Raw genomic sequence first — 22,261 nt, 5'->3', positions numbered from 1 at the left:
TTAAGGCCGGGGCTAATATTTCATAGCATTTTGCAGATAACACTAAACGCTTTAAATTCCACGACGTTTGATCTTATTCCTAGAAGATAAACTTTGTGATAACTTGGTGCTAATTGTAGTTGCAGAAATTGCTAGGATTCAATTCCCGGCTGGCTAACAGCAAAGTTTAATCTCTCCTTATAAAGATCTTGCTATCGCTTTCAGTAAGGGTATACGCCTTTCTTATTTCATCAGTGGGAATACATACATAAATTTAAAGCGATAATGTGTTTTTCTCGTGTATATGACCACATTGTATTGTGAACAACGTCTTGTTAAATAATTTAGAGTTCAACCTGCGTTTTGAAATCCTCAAACAACTATCTTTAACACGAGCTACAAAAAGCATTGACTAGACTTCTACCGAGTATATTATACATATTTAACTATATAACCTCCTCTGCGATAAACGTTATCTCTATCTGCATGGCTTCGGGTGTTTAAAACATTTTTCACGATTTTGCAGTCCTTCTGAGTTAGAAACATGTCTGCAGTCTATACATGATGGATTTCTTTAAGTCACGAATTTGTAAGTCTGTAGATAAACCTCTAGCATGTGACCATTCATATGAAAGCTGCCGAGCAATTCTTTGCTTTGGTGACGTTTCAGTTTGTAAATTTTTACAAGTCAAAATCAAAGTTTTGAAGTTTTAGCAAAATTTTGTATCGGGCTACTTTATTAACACTATTAGGAAGTTAAGGGTTAGTTTAGGTCATAAAAAGCTACTTATCGCTTCAAAACTTATCGTGTGCAGCCCGACAGTTTCCCGCAAAAATTTAATTAAACTGCACTAGTATTTAAAGAAACTGTCACTATATCAGCTAAGGTCAAAAAGCCATTTTTAGCGATGTTCAAAATCACTTTTGAAACTGAAGAAAACCTCAAAATAATAGTTTTCTTAGGTAGAAAAAAACAAAGGTGTACTAAAAAAAACGAAAAAGGAACATGGATGGTTAAAATTGTTGAAGATTTAGAAGGATTTCAAACTTGAAAACATTTCTGCTGCATTTTTCAAAATGTGTCATCCGTGACTGGATTATAGATTGAAAATAAAATCCTGGCTAAACGATCTGACACTAATGACAGCGATTTAGCAAACCGAGATTAAAGAGGGCCTAGGTCACGTTATTTAAAGTGATTTTGTTACATAGAAACTGATTTCAAATGAAATCGTATGGAATCTTTTAATCATAGTTTTAAATCGTGCCATTGGACACGATGAACGTGGAGTTTTGTTTCACTAAAATGAGAAAGATTTTTGGGGTTAATCTCTACTGCTTCTACTCAAATCATGTGATATTTGGTATCTTCTTGAGAAATCGTTGGCTTCGAAAGAGCAATCTTTTGAATAATTTCCCAAGGAGCTTTAAATTGGATCACACTGCTAATGTTTCAGCTATTGGGTTAAAATTTCAAGTTGAATCGATTAATCTTTATGCAGAGTACTGATATTTTGTTTGAAAATCCCTTTCCAATATGCGATATTCCATTTATAACCATACCTTTTTAAAACGATACGTCGCGGCTATTATAAAATGGAAAGGTAAATGAGGTGGAAATATTATCTTTATAAACCACTTTCTGATTTCGGTTGCATCGTTTAATATATCGCTATCAAAAAGTGTGTTAAAGGTCGGACTTTTTCATCATTCGTTTAACACACACACAACATATTCTATCTTTGCGTTTATTTGAAACAATCACACTTTAATATGTACATCAACGGGAAAAACTTTACAATAAAATCTACAACTTCAAATATTCTCTTGTTTAAAATCTTACAGCATTTATGGAGAAATAACTTACAACAATCTTTCTTTAAAACTATTAACTATATTATAACTATAACGAATTAATTAAAGAGTTTTCTCTTTCTGAAATTTTTTATCACGATGATCGAATAATGTTCCTGAAAGTCGTCTGCGCAATTACATGTAAGACCAGTCTGTGGGCGTTAGCACCCGCAAGGTCGAAGCCCTTTCCTGTAATCTTTGCTCATAGTACACAGAATTAAAGGGTTTATAGCACTGTTTAAGTAGAGCAGCGACAGAACCGCTACCAAGCCAACATTCACAGAAGGGGAGCGCTCGACTCCCGCGAACTCCAGCGCTAACGCGAAAATGATGTAAGGTAACAAACATATGCTAAACGCGATTACAATCACTATTAACATTTTGACAAGCTTTCGCTTCTGTTCCAGGCGAATTGTCGTAACAGAGTTCTTGGTCGTATCCCGGTAAATCATTCGAACCTTCCACAGCGCCATAACCACTCTAAAATAACAATACCCGATAACAAACAGCGGTAAAGTAGATATAGAGGCAATGAGGATTTTGTGGATCTGCCGTTGCAAGTCGTTGTTCCAAAACGGATAACACACTTTTACCCCGTTCGTATTGACAAGTTTGAGAATAAACGATGTTGGAATTCCAACTACTAGGTAGCTAAAGATCCAGATCAGAGCGATGCAGACTTTCGCTTGCGTTTTACTAAAGCGTTCTTTGAACGGCGTGACTATTGCGCGATATCTGTCCAGTGCAATGGCCGTGAGGGTCATGATGGAGACAGCCAAAAACACATCCCCTAAGGGAAAGAAGATCTTACAGGCCATCTCGCCGAATGGCCACGACGCAAGTTCTTGTAGAAGTCCAACAGGCAAGCTAAGCACCAAAACAGCTAAGTCACTCAGAGCGAGATTCGCTATGAAACAGCTGCTTGTAGTCTTGGACGAACCTTGCTGAAGAACGCCGTATATAACAATGGAATTGCCGAAGAAACCCACTACAAAAATCGCCGTGAAGAGGATAAGTTGGAAAATTGCATGTGCTGGAAGGCTTTCCGAGTAGCTCTCTGGCTCCTCGTCAGAATAAACCCACGACTCATTTGATGTAGTATCGAATTCCTCCGCCATTTTCAAATGCCGTCGTTGCGTTCCAAGATGTTACAAGTTTCAATCTTGTTTCAGATACGATTAAAACAGACAGCCAGAGTGGTACGAATTTCTCCGCTTCGAGCTTCCCAGCTCGCAGTCAAAGAACAAATGCGTCGTGTCTAGATGTTCCTGTTTATAAACCCGTAAAAGAATGCCTTGCTTTATCGCTAGCGATCGGCGCGCGTCCGACAAATATCCTCCTCGAGTCGCTGTCACAGCTAAAATTTCCCTCAACGAAGGTAATTACTCAGCTCTTCAAGAACCGCCGTTATCAGATCGTTCCAAACAGTCTACAGCATTGCGGAAATCGTGGTCAAAAGCAAACTCTCCAAGAATACACAGCTTCGTGTTTGATAGCTAAATTTAAAGCTGAATTCCTCGCGGTATAACACAAACAAAACTGCTTTAGCACGCGTCCACTGTTCGCAGTCATATATTTTGACACCGATTAAAACTCGGATCTAGTGAAGATTGCCAGAAATGTTTACATTACACAAAACTATTTTTCTTGAAATCCGACGCCTTCCCTTATTCCTCACCTATTCTGGGCCTGTTTTCTCTGTTTCCTCGCTGTTGCAAATTATTTACCCATTTCAAAGATAATGATTTTTACAGACCGATTTTCAATAATCTTGTCATGCGACAAGGCGCCGTAAATTCTATTCGCGTTCGCTTGATTGTAAGCGTATTTCCCTCCGATAAAAGTAAATTTTAATCCGGAGTGAAATATCACTTATTTTAAGCTAAATTGAACTGTTTTAGTCGACTCTTGAAACCTTTAATTCATCACAGGCTTCCGACAATTCGGTAAGACTTTACGGCTCCAAAATGCCTGTTGAGATAAAATGTTGCTGATAACATTGAAACACCGGAAATTCTCCTTCGGTTGCATCACGCAATCTTTGTTTACAAAGACTCCTTCGCTGTCAAAAAACACGCCGTTTGCGTTAAGGATTAACCTTAACATCGACGTCTGTGCTATAAATTTCAGTTAAAGCTGGCAACCAGAAAATATATTCAAATTTTAAGTTTCTATTTCTAAAACTAGCGACGGAAATATGCTCCTACGCTAGTGAAATCCACACCGCAAGACCATTTGCTTCAATCACAGCAGACGTACGGGCATTGATAAATTTATCGAAACACGATCCCCAACACGTTTCAACAGTGAGATTAAATGCGTTCGATTGTTTCGGAACAATTCAAGCAAAAGACGGCTATTAACAACTGTCAGTTTCGCCTCCCAGCTCGGAAAATGTGAAAGTGTCGTTTGATTCCTATCGCTGACTCTGGGTTAATCTGGCGTCTCGCAGACTCGATTGTCCTCGCATTAAAATTAAATTTCGGCGTTGCGACCATTTTCGCAATATACAAGCGATATATTGCCTTTGAATACACAGTTACTGCAGGAAATAGAATTCCAACAAGTAGGTATTGTATCAATACGCATTTATTTTGATACCTTTTAAAAATCAACTTGATATCTTTTTTCCTTAATCGTTAGGAGATGCTTTGCAGCTTTCTGGTATTAAATTCTGAAACAAAGAGGATTTGTCTAATTCTATTCACGACGCACGTTCCTATATCAGAGCACATGTTTTTATGTAAAGTGGATAATTATTTTTGAGAACTGTTCTTACGTGACAGTATAATAACATGTCATTAGAATTGTTCTCGCGTGACAGTATAATAACAGTCTTTAGAATTGTTCTCGCGTGACAGTATTATAATGTTGAACACTACTTTGTCGTATGTGATAATCATTTTGGCACAATGCGATATAGACCAGTGACAATATAAATTAATACATATATTCTTTGTTTTATATTCGTGCCACAAAACCTGAAGAAGTTCAAAACATACCCGAGATCAAAGGAACCCAATAAAAAATTGTGAACTTGATAAGGAACCCATTAAAAAGCAGAAATAACTATTAAACGACAGCTAAACGATTGCGAAAATGGAAACTACTTTTATTTTATCATATTGTTACATTCAATATTTATTTCTTATTTCCCTGAACATACTATTGTTTAGTAAAATGTTTTATGCAGAGACTACACGACTCACGAGAGAGAGAGAAACCGAGAGTTTGTCGTGTAAATGTGAACGCAAAGAAACGCAATGCTTAAACCTGAACATTGATAAATGAAATAGCAACAATTTATTGCTCAAATGACTATCGATAATTCCCTTGTTTCGTGTTTGGCTTATTCGGTTATAAATTAACTTTGTTTTTAATTCATCAAAAAGGCATGTTTATATAAAAAATAAAAATCCAATCCTGGAGTAAATAAAAACGTTTTTATTTAGTTATGGGGGAGGGGTGGGTAAGTACAGGTGTAACAAAAGTTTTCTTCTCGTTGGTCAGCGGTAACCTGCTGCAACACCTCCTTTCCGGTGGTCGGCTAGTGCCAGTATCTCTCCGTTCTTCTCTCGAACAACGAGTTGCACAATTCCCAGGGCGTGGTAAGGCAGGCCTACAATTAAAAATAAATTTAAAACGGCGAGGAAATAAGAAATGACATAGAGTAGACACAGGAGCCCATCCTGGTAGACAGCAAAGCGTCTACTTCTTACTAATAACTACTGATTACTTCTTATTTTATACCGAGATCGGAAGAGCTAAAAGCTGTTTTGGCATTTTGAGTCAAAACTGACTCAATACCCATACGTTTCGGAGGCAAATATCTACAAAAATGTGGTTGTTTATCACAAAAACTGCATTTGAGAAAGCACTGCGGCATGCGGTACCGGCTCAACTCAGTTCGGAAAGTCATGCACTTATTTTGATTGAGAATTTTAAGAAGTGGTAAGGCTTAGGTTGTTTAGCAGAGATCTGATCCCATTAACTTGCAAGATATCATTTGTACAAGATAAATCCGATGTACAATATTAAGTATATTTCCACGCTTAGTATAACGAGATTAGCTTTTATCACAGTAGACAATAGCAGCGAACAGAGTTTCTTTGGAGAAAGGCATGCAATGCTGAATAAAATCTTGAGCTCATTTCGTATTTAAAAGTTTTAAAGCTTTCTTTTGAGAGCACGGGGTGTTAGAAACGTAATACAATTGGGAAAACTCCTCTGCGCTTGTGGTGTAATTTTCAGCATATATTAAGGCTAGCTTAGTTGCTAATTTTTCCACAGGGTTTTCTCCAGCGTTAAATCAGCGTTGTCTTTTGGTTTGGGAGCCTCTTACGAATATGTTTTCAGACCTGCTAAAAATGGAAAATGCTGGGATGCTACTTAGTAAAAAAAACTAGAGATTACGCATCCTTTCTACGGATAATTTTTGGCGAAATTGCGGCTTAGTCCGCGAGCAAAATAAACCGTCTTTTTCTCGTAAACGGGTATGGTGACCTACCAATTTTTTTCTCATATTTTGGGCCGGTAGTGATCAAGTTCTTTCCGTAAAACGAAAACAGATCAATTCTTATGTTCGAAAAATAAATTATCACTGGAAAGTTGTACTGACTTTGCCAGTACTTATGTGGTATATACAAGGTCCTCGTGCTCCTAATATGTGCTCCTAATATAAACGAATATAGGGACCCTACTTTTTTATTTCAAAATTCAGGGTCCATTGAGGTAATCAACAAGTAGGGAAAGTTTGGTTGAAAATCTATGTTCAGTTCTATTTCGGGGCAATGACTTTAAGAATTCCCCAATGTTGTTTATTAGCCTGGATAAAAACTAAGAAAGATCACCAAAACTCGTCTTGTAAAAAAAATGTAAATGATGGTTTTTATAGTTGACATGCACTTAGTTTTGAGATAGCTTGTTTACAGGCATGCTACTGAAGCAGAGGAAACAAACATTTAAATGAACATAACATGGTTAAAATCCCAACTGGCAGGAGGCAGCCTGCTGACTTTATACAAAGCGAGACGGAGGATTTGAACAAATCCAGCTAGCGGCAGGGTGGAGGGCTTGAACCTGGGCCGGACTTCCGGATTACAACACCAACACCCTAAACCACTCGGCCACGCTGCCTCCTTTACTTTATCAGGTTCTCTCTCTGTCTTCAGAACTCAAGCTCAATCCAGCCGCAAAGAAACCGAAAAGCGAGAAAGCCATTAGTGCTTAATTTTAATTAATTTTTTTTTTCTTTAATTTTTAAAATTTTTTTTTTAATAAAATTTAATAACTTACCTTTATAAAGAAAGAAAAAAAAAATAAAAAAAATTTTTTCCAAATTTAAAAAAAAATAACCAATTCCTAATAATCCTCTTAAAGTTTCCGGCGGCATGAGGTTCGTGAATGATTATCTATCACAACTAAAAAGAAAACAGTTTTAGGCAAGGGTTCTCTACTTCATTATCCTATTTGGTGAGCCTTATGTTCATACAATTACATAATCGTTTTCAAAAGTTGATCTTGAAATACAAAGACTCTATCGTGAGACTCAGGTAGAATTGCTGGCAACGACCTTGTTCCCAGTGCCTCTCTCTTCCTCCCGCACCTGCAGCTGAATCGAGAGAGCCTGGGAACGAGGACGTTCGAGTCGGTTGAGTGTCGTTCTTTTAGCTGGGCAAAATACACTATGTTTCATTCCATAGATACAACGTAATTGTCATTTGCGATTCTTTCCTTTAATTTCCATTACCTGTAAAAATTTTAGTGTCGTTTGTAATGTGGTGTCCATAACGTCTAAGTCCTTTGATGTAACTTTCTGGGAAGTTTCGTTCAATTACGACCATATTAGGAAACAGTTGACTGTGAAGACGAGGTTTAGATACAGCGTCCTTTAGACTGTCTCCAAACCAAAAATAATTCATCAATACCTATCGAGTTGGAATTAAAATAATGATATTTAATATTTAACAATACTGTCTAGACTGTCTAAGAAAGCTTTGCATCCCATGAAATACAATAACCAGGGACCATGTCTTGTAGTGCCACACCAAAACGGTCTAAGCCCGAAACGTCGATGTTTCCGTAAAGTTGTACCCTACCATTTGTCACAAGTGTCATTCATCACAAAAGTTTATTCTCTCCGTTCAACTAGCACATGCATTCAAATATTACAATTTCATCTTTCTCAAAATTGGTGGAATATTATAAATTTTTAAGTTTTGTTTTGAAAGTGTGTGTTTTGAAAATTTATGGAAAACGAGGCACAAAAAACTGCAAAAAAAAACACTCATTTGACCAGTCAGCTTCTCACCACTGGCAAAACAAACTAGTGAACTGTAAATTAAAAGTATTCGTTATAATATTGTTTTCTTATATAATATATTGTCACAACTTTGTTTGTAATTAAATGCATCTGTAATTGTACATCGAAAACTTTTCAAGAGGTTTTATTAAAGAATAGCACAATAAGTAAGGGTTTCTACTAAAAAACGATCTAAAGGTTTTATTTTGCTGCATATTTCTGACAATGCAAATCCACGAAACGAAATTAATTCCAGCATGAGAAGCAAACGTATTGGCTCCTGTTGCAAACTCGGACTTCTGTTTACAAAATTAATTAGAATGCCTTTTTACATGGACTGACTGTGGTTTGCTATAAAATAACTGATTTTATTCACCTGTCACAAGGGATAAATACGGTTATTTATTTACCTGTGCCAAAGCAGTTGCGATCTGTTTTCCCCCAGCAGCTCCGAGAACCATTTTAACATTCCCAGCTTCATCTAAGATGATGGAAGGCGACGCTAAAGACACTGGCCGCTTGTGAGGTTTGAGCGAGTCAATAATGGCCAAATTATATTGCTTTAACCGCACGTCGAACGCATCCCATAGTTGGTCATTGTAAATTATCCCGAGCTCAGGGCTTTTAATTTTAGCTCCAAAGCTGCAGTGATAGAAACAAACAGAGTTTGGCTCAGAAACATGAGATTTCAAGTTTAAGCTATGATTTGCTGAGCTAAAATTTTGATGAGTGTTGACGAAAAAGGAGAAAAGAAAGGAAAAAAGAGAGAAAGGTGAAAAGAAATAAAGAAAAGAAAGAAAAATACAGACGGCAAGAAAAAACTACGACAGGAAGACAGACAAAAAGAAAGAATGAATCAAAATGTTTGTATGAAAGAAAGAAAGAAAGAAAGAAAGAAAGAAAGAAAGAAAGAAAGAAAAAAAAAAAAAAAAAAAAAAAAAAAAAAAAAAAAAAAAAATGAAAAATGAAACTTTTTAATATCACTCAGTGATCAGACGTTTTTTTGTTAGAGAAATCAGGATTCACTTTCCAATGTAAAAAACGTGATACTAAACAATTGGTTCATGTTTTGCGTGTACCATCGAGTTACGGTGAACGCGGGAAGTTTGAAGAGCAAGAAAGAAGCGTAAGAGTTGGTCGAGGCGATAGCCGAGAGTTACTCTAGCTTCTTGAGTGCACCCTAGCGATTTTGGTGCACGCTAGCGTATACTGAATTTGATTGCGTGGCTCTGCTAGCTATGTTATAGTACGTTTTGACTCGGTCATCAAGTAACTTACTATTTGTTAAGTGAAGCCGTTAAAGAGACAGCATTTCCTTCTTCATCGAGCACAGACAAGTGAGTCGTGCCGTCTGCGACATCAACGTAATAATCTACAGGGCCGTAATAGTCAAAACTGTGTGTTTTGCCGTCTATTAACTTGCGCAGCTCCTCGCCTTTCTCAGGATCCAACATTTCCTTCACGACCTGCCTCGAAAAGAAAAGTAGGCCCACAATGTGTTAGCGTGTTCACTGCACCAAAATAAAAATAGGTCTGCAATGTGTAAGCGTGTTCACTGCATCAAACTAAAAATAGGTTTGCAATGTGTTAGCGTGTTCACTGCATCAAACTAAAAATAGGTTTGCAATGTGTTAGCGTGTTCACTGCACCAAAATAAAAATAAGTCTGCAATGTGTACTGAGGGGCGTTTACTTTGGCTTTTGTAATCAGAACATTAACCATACATGCCATATCGTTTTGATTTGTTTCACTTTCTATTCAGATTTGCCGAATTCACGATAAAAGTTTACCCGAGCCCTAAAAACGTTTTGGTTTCTTGTATCAGAACACCAGAATCAGTGCAATACTGTACAACTAAATTTATAATACTTACTCAATGAAGCTTTCTGCAATCCTAAAACACAGTCGGGAGAACAAGTGCCAGTGGATGGCGACATCACTTCTCCGAGAAGTGACTGAGCCCGCAGTTTTCGTCCCAGAAGTTCCTAAGAAACATGACGAATTTACACGCGCGAGAGGTTTCGGAGTATTCGTGAGCGCTCATACTAGTTTTTAATTGGATGAAATAATTCGAAAATTCTTCGAGTGCTTCAACGAAGATTTGTCAAATCTGTCACTTTTCCCCCCAACTGAACACGATGAAACAGAAAAAAATGTGTCACATTGAAGGCATTCTTATTCAAAAGACAAGAGTTGTCACGCCCATCCCCTCCCTCCTCCGTTCAGTCTTACTTGCTTAACTTTGTCATTGACGTCAGGATCCGTAAGGAAGGTCTGTTTAGCAGCTACAAAGTTAAATGCTTCGATCATGCGGTGATACGTTAGGACAGGTTGCTCCTTCATGTCATTCACACTGAAATTGAATCCTGTACAGACAAAGAAAAAGTTGCCTTATCTTGCTTAAATTATACAACAATTTTTCCCACAATTAAGACCATCACTATGTCTTTATTTTGCAGAGTGATGAATATGTAATTTTCTCTTTACATTATTAAGTTTAATTCTTACAATTTATTTTTTTCTTTTCTCCACTTTTTTAACTCTAAAGGTATTGATAACCCTTACCCTTTAGAATGTTCAAGATGTTTATTAAAGCCGCACCCCCTGCAGGGGGTGGGGCAGTCAGAATTTTGTATCCTTTCACCCCAGGGAGGACAGTCTCCAATGGCTTGACTTCAGTGGCTTTGTACTCTTTCAAGTCTTTCAGGGAAATCTTAGAACCAACGGATCTAACATCTTTGACAACCTGTGGAAAATGGAAACGTTCAGTTGGGTGAAGTCATGCAAGTCCCATGTCACGATATTTTAAAGAGGTGTCATCGAGCTAGTGTCAGATTCTTCGCTAACTTAACTCATAGCAACACATGTAGTTTTAAGCAACTTTCCTAAAGATGGAAAAAACCACAAAAAGTTTAACTTTAGGTAATGTAAACCAGTTTTCTTCTAAATAATGTCGTTTTAAAAAAGTAAATCGACAAAACGATATGCAATGCAAACCTTTCTTCTTATAGCCAGTTAGAATGTATTTGGCAGGCTTAAGAATCATTTCGGGGGGGGCGGGGGGGGGGGGGGGGGGGGGGGGGGTTTTTTTGGTTTTTTGTTTTTTTTGGGTTTGGGAAAATTTTTTAAAAAAAAAAGGGGGGCGGAGATTTTTGTTTTTTAATTTTTGGGGAGGAGTTTTTTTTTTTTCCCTCCCCACCCCCCCCCCTCTTTTTCCCCCCCCCCCCCTGGTTCATTACATTACCTGTTTGGCCATTTCTCCAGTGTAGAAGATATCAGCAGATCCAGACTCGGCTATCTTTTTTAAAGTTCTTCCATATTTGGTTCGCTTTACGACGTCACCTTCTTTAATAAATCGACCGTTTGGCTTGAAAGTCTGGCTGTAAAAGGAAACTAGCATTAACATTCCACGATCTCCATAACATGAGGCGACTCGGAGTATCCCATCCAGGGAGGGGGAGAGGAGTATAAATACTCCGACGCTTAAAACTACAGGAACTGAGACAAGCTCCGGCCTGATGAGCAACTTGGCTCGACCGCAAGCTTTACCTTTGCAGTTTACGGTCACGTGGTACAAATAGTCCAGTCAAACTAAGCCGTTTCGTTGTCAAACCCAAAACAAATTGCAACAAAAACAAAACATGACTTATTTGACTCCAAATATATTGGGGAATAACATATTAAAAGTCACCGTGGAATTATAGACCCTTGAACTTCGTTGGATTTCTTACCGCCATATTACTTAGCAGGAATTCTGGGAATTTCACCTGTGGTTGGATAATCATAAAAAATACAGGGTTCCAATGCTTCGATTTACGGTGACTTTTAGTATCATATTGTTCAATACATTTGGAGTCCAGAAATGCATCTTTTGTTTTTGTTACAATTTGTTTCGGGTGTAATACTAAGTTGACTGGACTAAAAATCGGCCATGCTGGCGGGCAAGCTCCGCTCTGGGACATTCAAAACAAAGTAAAGTCAAGCAGAAAATATAGACGGCAAACTGATCCTGACGGCTAAAGCGGTCAAAAATAAACAAAGTGGATAAAAAGAAAAAAACTAGAATATATAGAAAAAAACTTTGCCCTATATTTCGGTTTGCAAAACAAACCTTCCTCAGGGGCTGGGCGGAGAAAAAAAATGATGAGAAAAATAAAAGGATCGTTACAAATAGAAAAATTTAAAATAAAATACTAAACAATGATTGGTTCTAACAAGTGTCAATGACGTGTTTCGTCACGTCTGTTAATTCCCAGAGGATGTGCTTTGTTTATTTTTGACCGCTTTAGCCGTCAGGATCAGTTTGCCGTCTATATTTTCCGTTTTAACTAAGTTACTGATCCAGGTCTTCAATAGATCCGGCACCACTCATCGGTTTGTCGCTGTGATATTGCAGTATCTTATTATATTAAAGTCAAGCATGACTGGTTGAAGTCGCTTTGTTTTGGATCAGTCCCAGTGCGTAGCTTGTACTCCAGCAAGGTGTTATGTTGTACCATGTGACCATTAGCTAGGCTTGTACCGAAAGTGCTAGCATTTTTTTGGCATTATTTGGCTTCGCGAGCATTTTTTTTTTACATTTTATCCAAAAAAGCACTGCTAGCATTATTTTGGATTTTCGACTGATTATTTGTATAATTTTGTGTTAAAAAGCACAATCTGACTTCATTTATCAGGCGCGTAGGAGGGGGGGTTCGAGGGGTTCGAACGAACCCCCTTTGGAGGTAAATAATGGAGGACTGAAAACACAAACTGTTGATTTTCAGCTTTTAGCAAATAGTGGGGGAATGGGAAACGTCGCAGTCTCGCAGCCTCTAGATTTCAAAATATTCTGGGGCACATGCTCCCACACCTCCCTAGAGGCTCGCGCCTTCGGCGCTCGCATTTAATAACCCCCTAATAAATATTCCTGTCAATACGAACACCCTTCCAAAAACCTCAGCTACGCGCCTGTTTATGGCGTCCAAAGATGCATTATGCCCTCGTAGTCAAAGGAGCCGAGGAGGCCTGAGGAATAGGTTTGATCGGTTTGATACGTCAGTGATTGCCTTCTAGAAACCCAGTCCATCACACTCCTTCCAAGACGACGTCATCCAAGTTGTCATCAAGGAACAATGGAAGTCAGCCAGCCAAGGCAGAGATAGCTCGAGAGCGTACTCTGACATCAAACATTGATCGTTATATTTTATTGTTGAAAAATCTAACTGAAAATCTGAAAAATGTAATATTCTATGTTTAAAAAAATCGGAAAAAAGTGAGCATTATTATGTAACCCACGAGCACTTTTTTAAAAAATTAGCATTATTTTAGCACTTTTTTGGCAAAAAAACGAGCACTTCTTTTAGCATTTAATGCTTTTTTTACGAGCACTTTCGGTACAAGCCTACCATTAGCTGCAAAGGACCCATTCCCTGGGGGACTCCTATATGAAACGGACGGGTATGCTCGTCGGAAATTTTGAAAAGAACCCCTAAAAGAGACCAATCTGGGTGTGGCTCAAGCTTTTCTTGAGCCCTAAAATATACCAGACTCATTGTCCTTGACGCTACGTGACTCGGAAAACGTTTGCATGTCGGCCCTATGAATCGAAATTATCTATACGTATTAAAGTCTGCTTTCCTTGCCTTAATCCTGCGTCATGTGTAATATTAGCACCATTTTCCCGTACAGCCGCAACTAAAGCATGATTCGCTGGAAATCCTTTAGTAGCGATCTCAATAGCAGGTTCAAACAGGTCCTTCCAGGGTAGCCGGCCATATTTCTTCCACGCGACCTCAAAACCACGCAGTTCTCCAGGCACTCCGATAAACTCTCCTTCTCCCGAGACTTTTGTTCGACTGTCTGAGAAAGAGAAAATTCATGTAATATTTTGTTATTTCTAGAAGCTTAAGTTTGTTCTAATTTTCTGTCATTTATAATCCAATCGGTACAATTTGTTGTAGTCTAACTGTTTTAGGGCGGTTTTTACTTGAGTGTAGAAAGTTATTCACATTTACTTTGTTTTTGCATTACTATGCTTTGTGATTGGTTAAAAGAAACTCGTGCTACTTTTTTATCCAATCAGAAGTATATTACCAAACACACGTTTTCCCGCGCTATGCGCCTGCGTCATGTACTTGCTTAGAGTTTTGATTGGTTCACTGGATTGTCTGTGTCCTTTGTGATTGACCAAAATATAATAACTTTGGTTTTGGTTTTACCACACTCAAATGAAAACCGTTTTAAGAAAGAATGGAAAAACGGATGCAACACGATGTACCAAATCGAACCAAAATAAATAGATGACACTTATTCCAAAAGTAACATCTTATTCTGTTCTGATGTGATATGATTTATTTTAACAAGATTTCTCTTTTACATCTCTACATAAATTTAAAACATTTTTCTTTTATTAACATAGGTCGACCTACGTATGGTACATGAAACATGTACTGTACCTCTTTCTATCCAACGTTGGATAAGATGCTGAAATTCTTGCATCGTTTCAGCGTGTTCAAGCTCAGCAGCTATTTCTCTGAAGTTGATTGCCGTTGTTCTGCCTGCAGGACAAAATTGAAATTCATAACATTTGCGGCTATCATAATCGAGCGATCCAAAATCGAGCGCTGGTCGAGGAATGAATGATAACATTATAAAATAGTTTCATTCTAAACGTTATACCCAATTGCTGACCAGAGTACACAAACAACATATTCCCTATTTCAGACCAGAACGGCTCGAATGCCATACACTTCGGCCCGTCAGTCCGATAGCCATCTAAACTCATAGAGCTGTTTTTACTTAAGTGTCGAAAGTAATTTGCGTTTGCATTAGTTTTGCATTACTACGCTTAGTGGTTGGTTTAACACTCTCGCGCCACTTTCTTAGCCAATCAGAAGTAAAGCCTGGTTTTCACTAGCGACGCAAGCACAAGCGCAAAGACAAAAGCTCTTATTTTTCCGTGAAAACGGCTTCGACTCAAGCAAAAGCACAAGCGCATTGCATTTTGATTGCGGCAAGCACAAGAACAAACATCGAAATTTGTCCTTCTGGCGAGATCGCGCTTGTGCTTGCGCCGCCCCCTAGTGAAAACCAGGCTTAAAACCAAAACCAATCGTGACTCGCTCGCGCACGTATTCCCGCGCTTCGTGCCGGCTACATGTATTTGCTTCGAATTTTGATTGGTTTACTGTATTGTCTGAGTTCTTTGTGATTGTTGGTTTTACGACACTCAATTGAAAACTGCTGATAAATATTACCTGACAAATAAACCCGCAAAAAATACCTGTTGGAGCAAGACTTCCGAACTCCCCTCCCCCACCCTTAACCCCGTGACTTTCAAAAATACCGAAATCGCCAATTTAATACATATTTTTACATATTTTCCTTGGAAGCCGAATATACAGAATAATATGATAGTTATAATTCAATTGTGAGTAAAAATAATACCTTTTTTCTTGTCATGAATTATCATAAATCCTCCTCCGCCTATCCCAGCTGAATGTGCATTCACAACACCAACACACAGAGCAGTAGCAATGGCGGCGTCCACAGCGTTCCCTTTTTGATCTCGTAAAATTTTAACGCCATATTCTGAACACGTTTTGTAATCTGCTGCAACAGCCGCGTTTTTGAACTGAAGAGGCGTTGAGGACTTTGGTAAGAACCTAAAAGAAATTGTGTACATTTATTCTGAGTTAAATGTAATTAGCTACATTTTAAATCTTTCAATGCCAGCTATTTTGTACATTCCTTAGGATGAAAGACCCCGCAGGATACCGTAAAATTCCGAAAATAACTTCACCCCAGAAAACTGAATAAACCCCCCAAATCACAGAAGCAAAAATTCTTCACGGGAGGATAAGCCCTCCCGCGTATACCGTAAAATTCCGGTTATAAGCCCCCCCGGTTATAGGCCAATCTACCTGGAAACAAAAAAATACATCCGATTATAAGCCCCCCCCCGGATATAAGCCCCCCTCTACCGGATGAAAGTACTGAACAGGGCTAAATGTTGCTTTATTATGCGTTTTTAACTTAAAAACGTATTTCAGTCAATACTCTCGTGACACTCCCGTGAAACGTTTTTTTCATTCCGCTTATAAGCCCTCCCGGATATAAGCCCTTCCGCTTATAAGCCCACCCAAAACCCCTTACGAAGTTGTATAAGCCCAGGGCTTATAACCGGAATTCTACGGTATCTAGTTAAAGCCGCTACTAAAGTTGTTGGAGAATGCTCAGAGATCTGTATAAATGTTTGTTTCACGGCTGTATGACTTGTTTTATTTTCACTTGGTTTCATATCGGTATGTTTTATAGAGAGTTTTACCAAGTATCCCGTCCAGATAGAAAACGTAAGATTTATGAAACGCAAATTTTCATCCAGAATAACTGACCCCCACCCCCCCCCCCCACCCCTTCCCGTCAGTATAAGCCCTCCCTGAAAATAGGCCCACCTGAAAGAGACGTTGAACAAATATAAGCATAGGGCTTAGTTTCAGAATATTACGGTATATTTTGAGTACATGTCTAAGAGTAGTTTTCAGTCACTGGGCTTAAAACTGCATATAAAACTAAAGAAATTACAATGCCAGTGAGAAGTCAAAGCAATTAAAACCCGCTATCTGGACTTTTTTTTTTTTTTTTTTTTTTTTTTTTTTTTGAAGAAAAAAATTACAATGTAATAAAGTAAGGAAACAAAACGAAACGATGTATTACAAATCTCTACACTAATTAACCATAGGAAAATAATAAGCACAAGAACGATAAAGGGGCAGGAAAAAGAGGACGAAATCAATATGGTGGCAGAAATTAAAAATGCAGGGCTGTTGGTGGCATTGCCAAGGCAAGTGGGGGTAGAAAGTGGAATGTCAGGAGATACAAGGGTTTTCTTTGGTTATTTGACCTTTTTAAATGAAATTTTTCAAAAGTTCCCATTTCTTCGGAGTAGTGGTTTTTGTTATCTGTTCTGTTTCATATGCAAGTTTAAGATATCGCCGAAAACCATCCATGTGGGGGGTAGTTTCTTTTGTATGGCAAAGCCAAATAAAGTGTCTGGCAAGCAGGCAACAGAAATTGATTTGATTGTAGTATTGAGATGAATCTGGTGTTAAACCCATAGCAACAGTACACTCCAATGAGTTGTTATTTGGATTAATTTTGCACTGCGTCATCCTTGATGTCACATCGGCCCAGAAGGATTCCGTTTTGGGGCATTTCCAGAAAAGATGAATTAATGTTTCTGGCACCTCACGGCAGAAGGAGCACTTAGAGTCATCTTTAATTCCTATTTTATACAAGAAATCGTTTGTTGATATTCTTCGGTGCAAAAATTTAAATTGAAACTCTTTCAGTCTGGTGCTTTTTGTGCACTTCGAAGCTAGCTGGTACGTCTTTTGCCATTTAAAATCTTCAGCATTTGTGATGTTACAATCATTCATCCATTTCTGCTGGCTTTGGGTTGGAGCAGTTGATTTTTTGGCAACGAGTTTTGAGAATATGCAAGTCGGGTTGCACTTAGTAGAGAAGTTTTCGTACTCGGGGCTATTGTTTACAAAATTACATTTGTGCGTGTTCCAAGTAGACTTGATTGTAGATACCAGGCCGTAATATCTTAAAGGGCACGCATTGATATTGTATTTAGTTCTTAGTTCATTTAAAGACAGGAAGTTGTTTAAGTCATCTTTCAAATGTTTCACTTTTTTAATGCCCTTGTTAAACCATTCTTTGTAGAAAATAGGGCGGTTATCAATTCTAATTAGCGAGTTATACCATAACGATTGATCAAGAAATTGTTTCTCAGAAATTATATTGTCTTCAAAATTTGCTTCTGACCAGATTGTCAAAACCAGGGGTCAAAACTTCTTTTATAAACTGACTATTTGAAGCTTTTGCAGTGCTGGTTGTATCTTTCTTTTCGAGGTTCCCTGTAAGGGCTATTTTTCCTCCAAATGTTCCTAGTTCTAAGTCAAAGAAAAGTTTCCATTTTCCTTGGTTTTCAGTGTCAAGATATTTCTTAATCCAAGTTACTTTTAGCGACTTACTGAAAGACGAATATCTATCATTTTAAGACCCCCGTGAGGATAGTCGTTAATCATTACATCTCGTTTGATTTTGTCACCTTTTCCATTCCATAAAAATGTATAGAAAAGTTTGTTCGCTTCTTTGATTGCATTCACATCTGTACATAGCGGAGATAGTACATAGACAAGTTGGGAGGTCGCTAGACTTTTCAATACTGTTATTTTGCCAATTAGTGTAAGTCTGCGGTATTTCCAGCAGTCAAGGACATTCCGAACTTTAGCTAATCGTTCTTTATAATTTAGCATTATGGTTGCTTCAGGATCAACTGAAATCCATACACCTAAGGATTTAACTTTATATTTTGGCCATTTGAAACTCCTTTCTGGAAGTATTATATGGTCCTTGCCAGTGTTAGACCCGATCCAAAGGGCTTCCGTTTTCTTATCATTAAGTCTGAGACCAGAGACGGCTCCAAATTTATCGAGTACTTTAAGAGAGGCTTCCAAAGAGCTCTTTGATCCGTCCAATATTAGTGTCGTGTCATCTGCAAACTGACTTAATTTGATTTCATTTTGGTTGACAAGGATACCTTTGATATTTTTGTTTTCTCTGATTGCTTTAGCTAGTACTTCAACGGACAGTACGAAAAGATAGGGTGAGAGAGGGCATCCCTGTCTTACTCCTCTTTGAATTTCAAATAAGTTGCTCGCCCATCCGTTGTTTAAAACGCAGCTTTCCACATTACCGTAAAAGATATTCATCCAGTTAATGACGCCATCGCCAAATCCGAAATATCGAAGAGTTTTCCTAATGAAAGGCCATTCTATAGTATCAAAGGCTTTTTCGAAATCTAAAAATAGAAGTAATCCCGGTATATTTCTCTCTTTTGCAAAACCAACAACGCTGTCGATAAGCCGAATGTTTTCTCCAATAAATCTACCTTTAATAAAGCTCGTCTGGTCATTGTTGATAAGATCTGGGAGCACAATTTTAATGCGGTTCGCGATTGATTTTGCTGCTATTTTGTAATCACAGTTAAGAAGTGTTAAGGGTCTCCAATTTTTAATAAAAAAAGGCTCTGCATCTTTCTTAGGAATCAGTTTGATAATACCCCTTCTTTGGGTTGTTGATAGCTGTCCAGATTCGTATGAATAGTTAAGTGCTCTGATGAGGGTAGTAGATATTTCTTTCCAAAAAACTTTATAAAATTCAGCTGGCAATCCGTCGCTTCCCGGAGTCTTGTTCGGTTCCATACTTCGAAGGGCCTCTAGGCATTCTTTTTCTGTTAGATATCCTTCGCAGGTTTTCTGTTCATCTTCTGTGAGAACTGTATCGTTTTCTTGCGAGAAAAAAAAAAGAGATGTCTTCTGGATTGAGAACATTTACTTAAGATGTATACAAATTTTTGTAGAAGGTCACACATTCAGTTAATATCTCGACTTGTTGCTTGGACTGGACTTAGTGCGAGAAAAAGCAAGCGCGGGAAACCATTTAACCTGGGGAAATTTCGTGCGAAAGCGAAAATGATTGGTTTTGATTTTGCACCTAAAAAGCAAGCAAAAAGTTTTTGCGCTGATTTCAGTGTTTAAGAACATTTCTTGATTCATTAAGGTCATTAAGGAAAAGCCACTGTTTTCTAGTCGTAATTTTTAAAACATTTTTATTGCGGGTGACAGAAATAAAAAAAAACTGCCCACCAGGGAATATTGTGCGGTTTCAATTCTTACTACAACATAAAAGAAATAGACGAAAATACGTAAAAAGCGTTAATACTTCAACCTTGGAACGAGAAGGGAATTTATTCTATCTGCTTTACGAGTATTTTTGTGAATATCAAGTACTGCTTTGAAAAAAAATCCAAATCATTTACCGTCATGGTTTACTGGTGTCAAGTCTTGTCTCTCTAACACAATGCAATTTCCAATACGACAAATCAAGCCAAAACTATAACAAAATTACAAAACTAATAACATTTCTTGTGTGTTACTTTTTGACCTTTTCCAGCAAAAAGCAGAATTCGGCGAAGGACTCTGAAATATCGTTATTACTAATTAAGCGGATGGTAACGTTAGCCGTAAAGGGGTTAAGAACCTGCCGTTAGAACAAAGCCTTTCTCACTAAAAAAAATAGCTGTAATGATTCAGTTAGCTTCTATTTGCAAATAGCTTGTGTTTACTTATAATGCAATCCATATTATTTGCTTCAACTCGGCGTAGAGATTATGTTCGGATAGCTCTGAGTTTTGCCTGGAAGCGAGTACGTTAATGTGAAGCTGACAATAACATCGTGTTACTTGTTGATTCTGTGCTCCGACTGTTGACATAAAACTACATAAACAATCTCTGACCTCGTACTTTGCTCCAGGGCTAAATTCCCCCAAACCCCTTATATTAGTACACAAGTGTCGGCAAACAGTTTAACACATGAAATATCAATGCAACGTTTGCTTATCAACTCAAAAATAACAATTATAACTATAAAAGTCGGTTTCGCCTACCTTGACGTTTGCATGTCAGCCGCTTTGACTAGGCGTTGTAGAGCATTTTTAAAATGTTTTCCTGCTCCAGTGATATACATCGCTCCTCCTATACCACAGAACACGGTCAGAAATGCCAAGGTGTATTTAAGAAAACGTTTCTTCCAGCTACCTCCACCATCTTTACCAATGAAAAGTTTAGACTCGGACATTTGGAAATCCGCTTATCCAAAAGCTGAAAACTAGAATGCCTGTTTCTTTAAAAGCGCATAAAAAATCTAGAAAAATCTCAACTTAAGAATAAATTAAAATTAAACTAAACTTAACTAAACAATAACTTAGTTCGTTTTTTTTTCACAGCTTAAACTTTCAAAGAGGCATTATGTTGGCCTCTAACCAAAAATATTCAACTGTTTTCGTCATTGTGATTTAGGTTCATATCTTATTCTTTTACTGTTACTTAGTAAATAATTAATATTCTTGACAATCGTCAGTAAGTCAGCGCACAGTTTTAAGAACAGATTATTTTTGGTCATGTAGCGCCGCTTTTGAATGCGACCTTGTGCCACCTCTGTGAGGGTAAGTGCGGGAGGGGGACGTGGACGGGGGTTGGGGGGGGGGGGGGTTAGAAGACGTAAATATTCGTTGTTATATTTTTCGGGGGTTGGAGACGAGAAAGTGCCGTAGCAGGGTGCTTAAAAGGGGTATTTGTAAAGATTTTAGTTTAAGAATGACAGTTTTTAAGACGTTTGATATATGGGGTATTTAGGAAGCTTTGAAAAAGTTGTGGTAATCTGAAAGTTTGTGTATGTCCTACAGGTAGCTTCATTCGTTCTTCATCTTCTATTCTTTCTTGAGTACCTCCCCACCCCCCCCCCCCCCCATCAACTGCTGGGTCGATGGAAATCCAAAGCATATGGTACCTCAATATCTATGTAAAAATGTCAAGAAATTTTCAGTTATTATAACCAGTGACATCAATGAACACAATGTCTGTAAACAAGCAAGCCTTTATTGAATACAACGCTACTGACAAACAAATAGGTATGGAACACACTTCTTTCAGTTCTTAACATCCGATCTATGGAAAGCAAGAAAAACTTTCACAAAGTTTAGTACTAGTTTCCTTGTTCCTTGTCATCCGGCGAGAGGTAATCATGAGAAAACGTAGGGCCCGGGGGGGGGGGGGGGTTACTCCCATATGTGGCCTATATAGGTATATGCCGCCCGATAGGGTATGGTTTTTTAGGTTCTCGGTCCTTAAATAGGGTATCATTCTTGCTCGTTTTGGCAATGTGTTCCCGGTGTGATCCTTAGATAGGGTACCTAAATTCTATTGTATTAAATTCTATTCTATTCTATTAAATTTTTAAAACTGAATTTTCTGTTCAGGTATTAGTAAAGCGATTTTATAAAGATTTGTGTCTTGCCGTGCGCGGTTAGCCGTTATTTGGGTCGTCACGGAACGCTTCTCCTCCCCTTGAATAGGGTGTAATTTTTTGGTTTTGGGCCTTAAAAAGGGTATCAATTTTCACTTTCTTTATCCTTAAATAGGGTCAGGGTTTAAGAACCTTGGCGGCACACCCCTTTCCGAAATTTATGGGAGTACCCCCCCCCCCCCCCGGGACGTAGGGCCTCCACAGACTAGC

The 22,261-nt window shown here is 38.1% G+C and overlaps 2 protein-coding genes across 2 annotated transcripts; both read right to left on the bottom strand.

Annotated features, from left to right (window-relative positions):
- Nucleotides 1–1,719: 1,719 nt before the first annotated feature.
- On the bottom strand, nt 1,720–3,772 carry LOC144638760 (neuromedin-K receptor-like). The gene has a single exon (XM_078498019.1). It carries the CDS (start codon nt 2,949–2,951, stop codon nt 1,995–1,997), a length of 957 nt encoding a protein of 318 aa, XP_078354145.1. The 5' UTR covers nt 2,952–3,772; the 3' UTR covers nt 1,720–1,994.
- Nucleotides 3,773–4,276: 504 nt separating this feature from the next.
- Nucleotides 4,277–20,946, bottom strand: LOC144638775 (glutathione hydrolase 1 proenzyme-like). Its single transcript, XM_078498034.1, has 11 exons — nt 20,634–20,946; nt 15,563–15,780; nt 14,572–14,673; nt 13,759–13,975; nt 11,379–11,514; nt 10,700–10,880; nt 10,367–10,500; nt 9,413–9,600; nt 8,545–8,776; nt 7,583–7,760; nt 4,277–5,452 (listed from the first exon to the last, which is right to left on the bottom strand). Exons 1-11 carry the CDS (start codon nt 20,822–20,824, stop codon nt 5,340–5,342), a joined length of 1,890 nt encoding a protein of 629 aa, XP_078354160.1. The 5' UTR covers nt 20,825–20,946; the 3' UTR covers nt 4,277–5,339.
- Between the last annotated feature and the right edge of the window lie 1,315 nt (nt 20,947–22,261).

This window comes from Oculina patagonica, chromosome 14 (assembly GCF_052425735.1).
Source record: "Oculina patagonica isolate OP01 chromosome 14, crgOcupat, whole genome shotgun sequence".
NCBI lineage: Eukaryota > Metazoa > Cnidaria > Anthozoa > Scleractinia > Oculinidae > Oculina > Oculina patagonica.
This window is presented reverse-complemented; position numbering and strand designations above follow the sequence as displayed.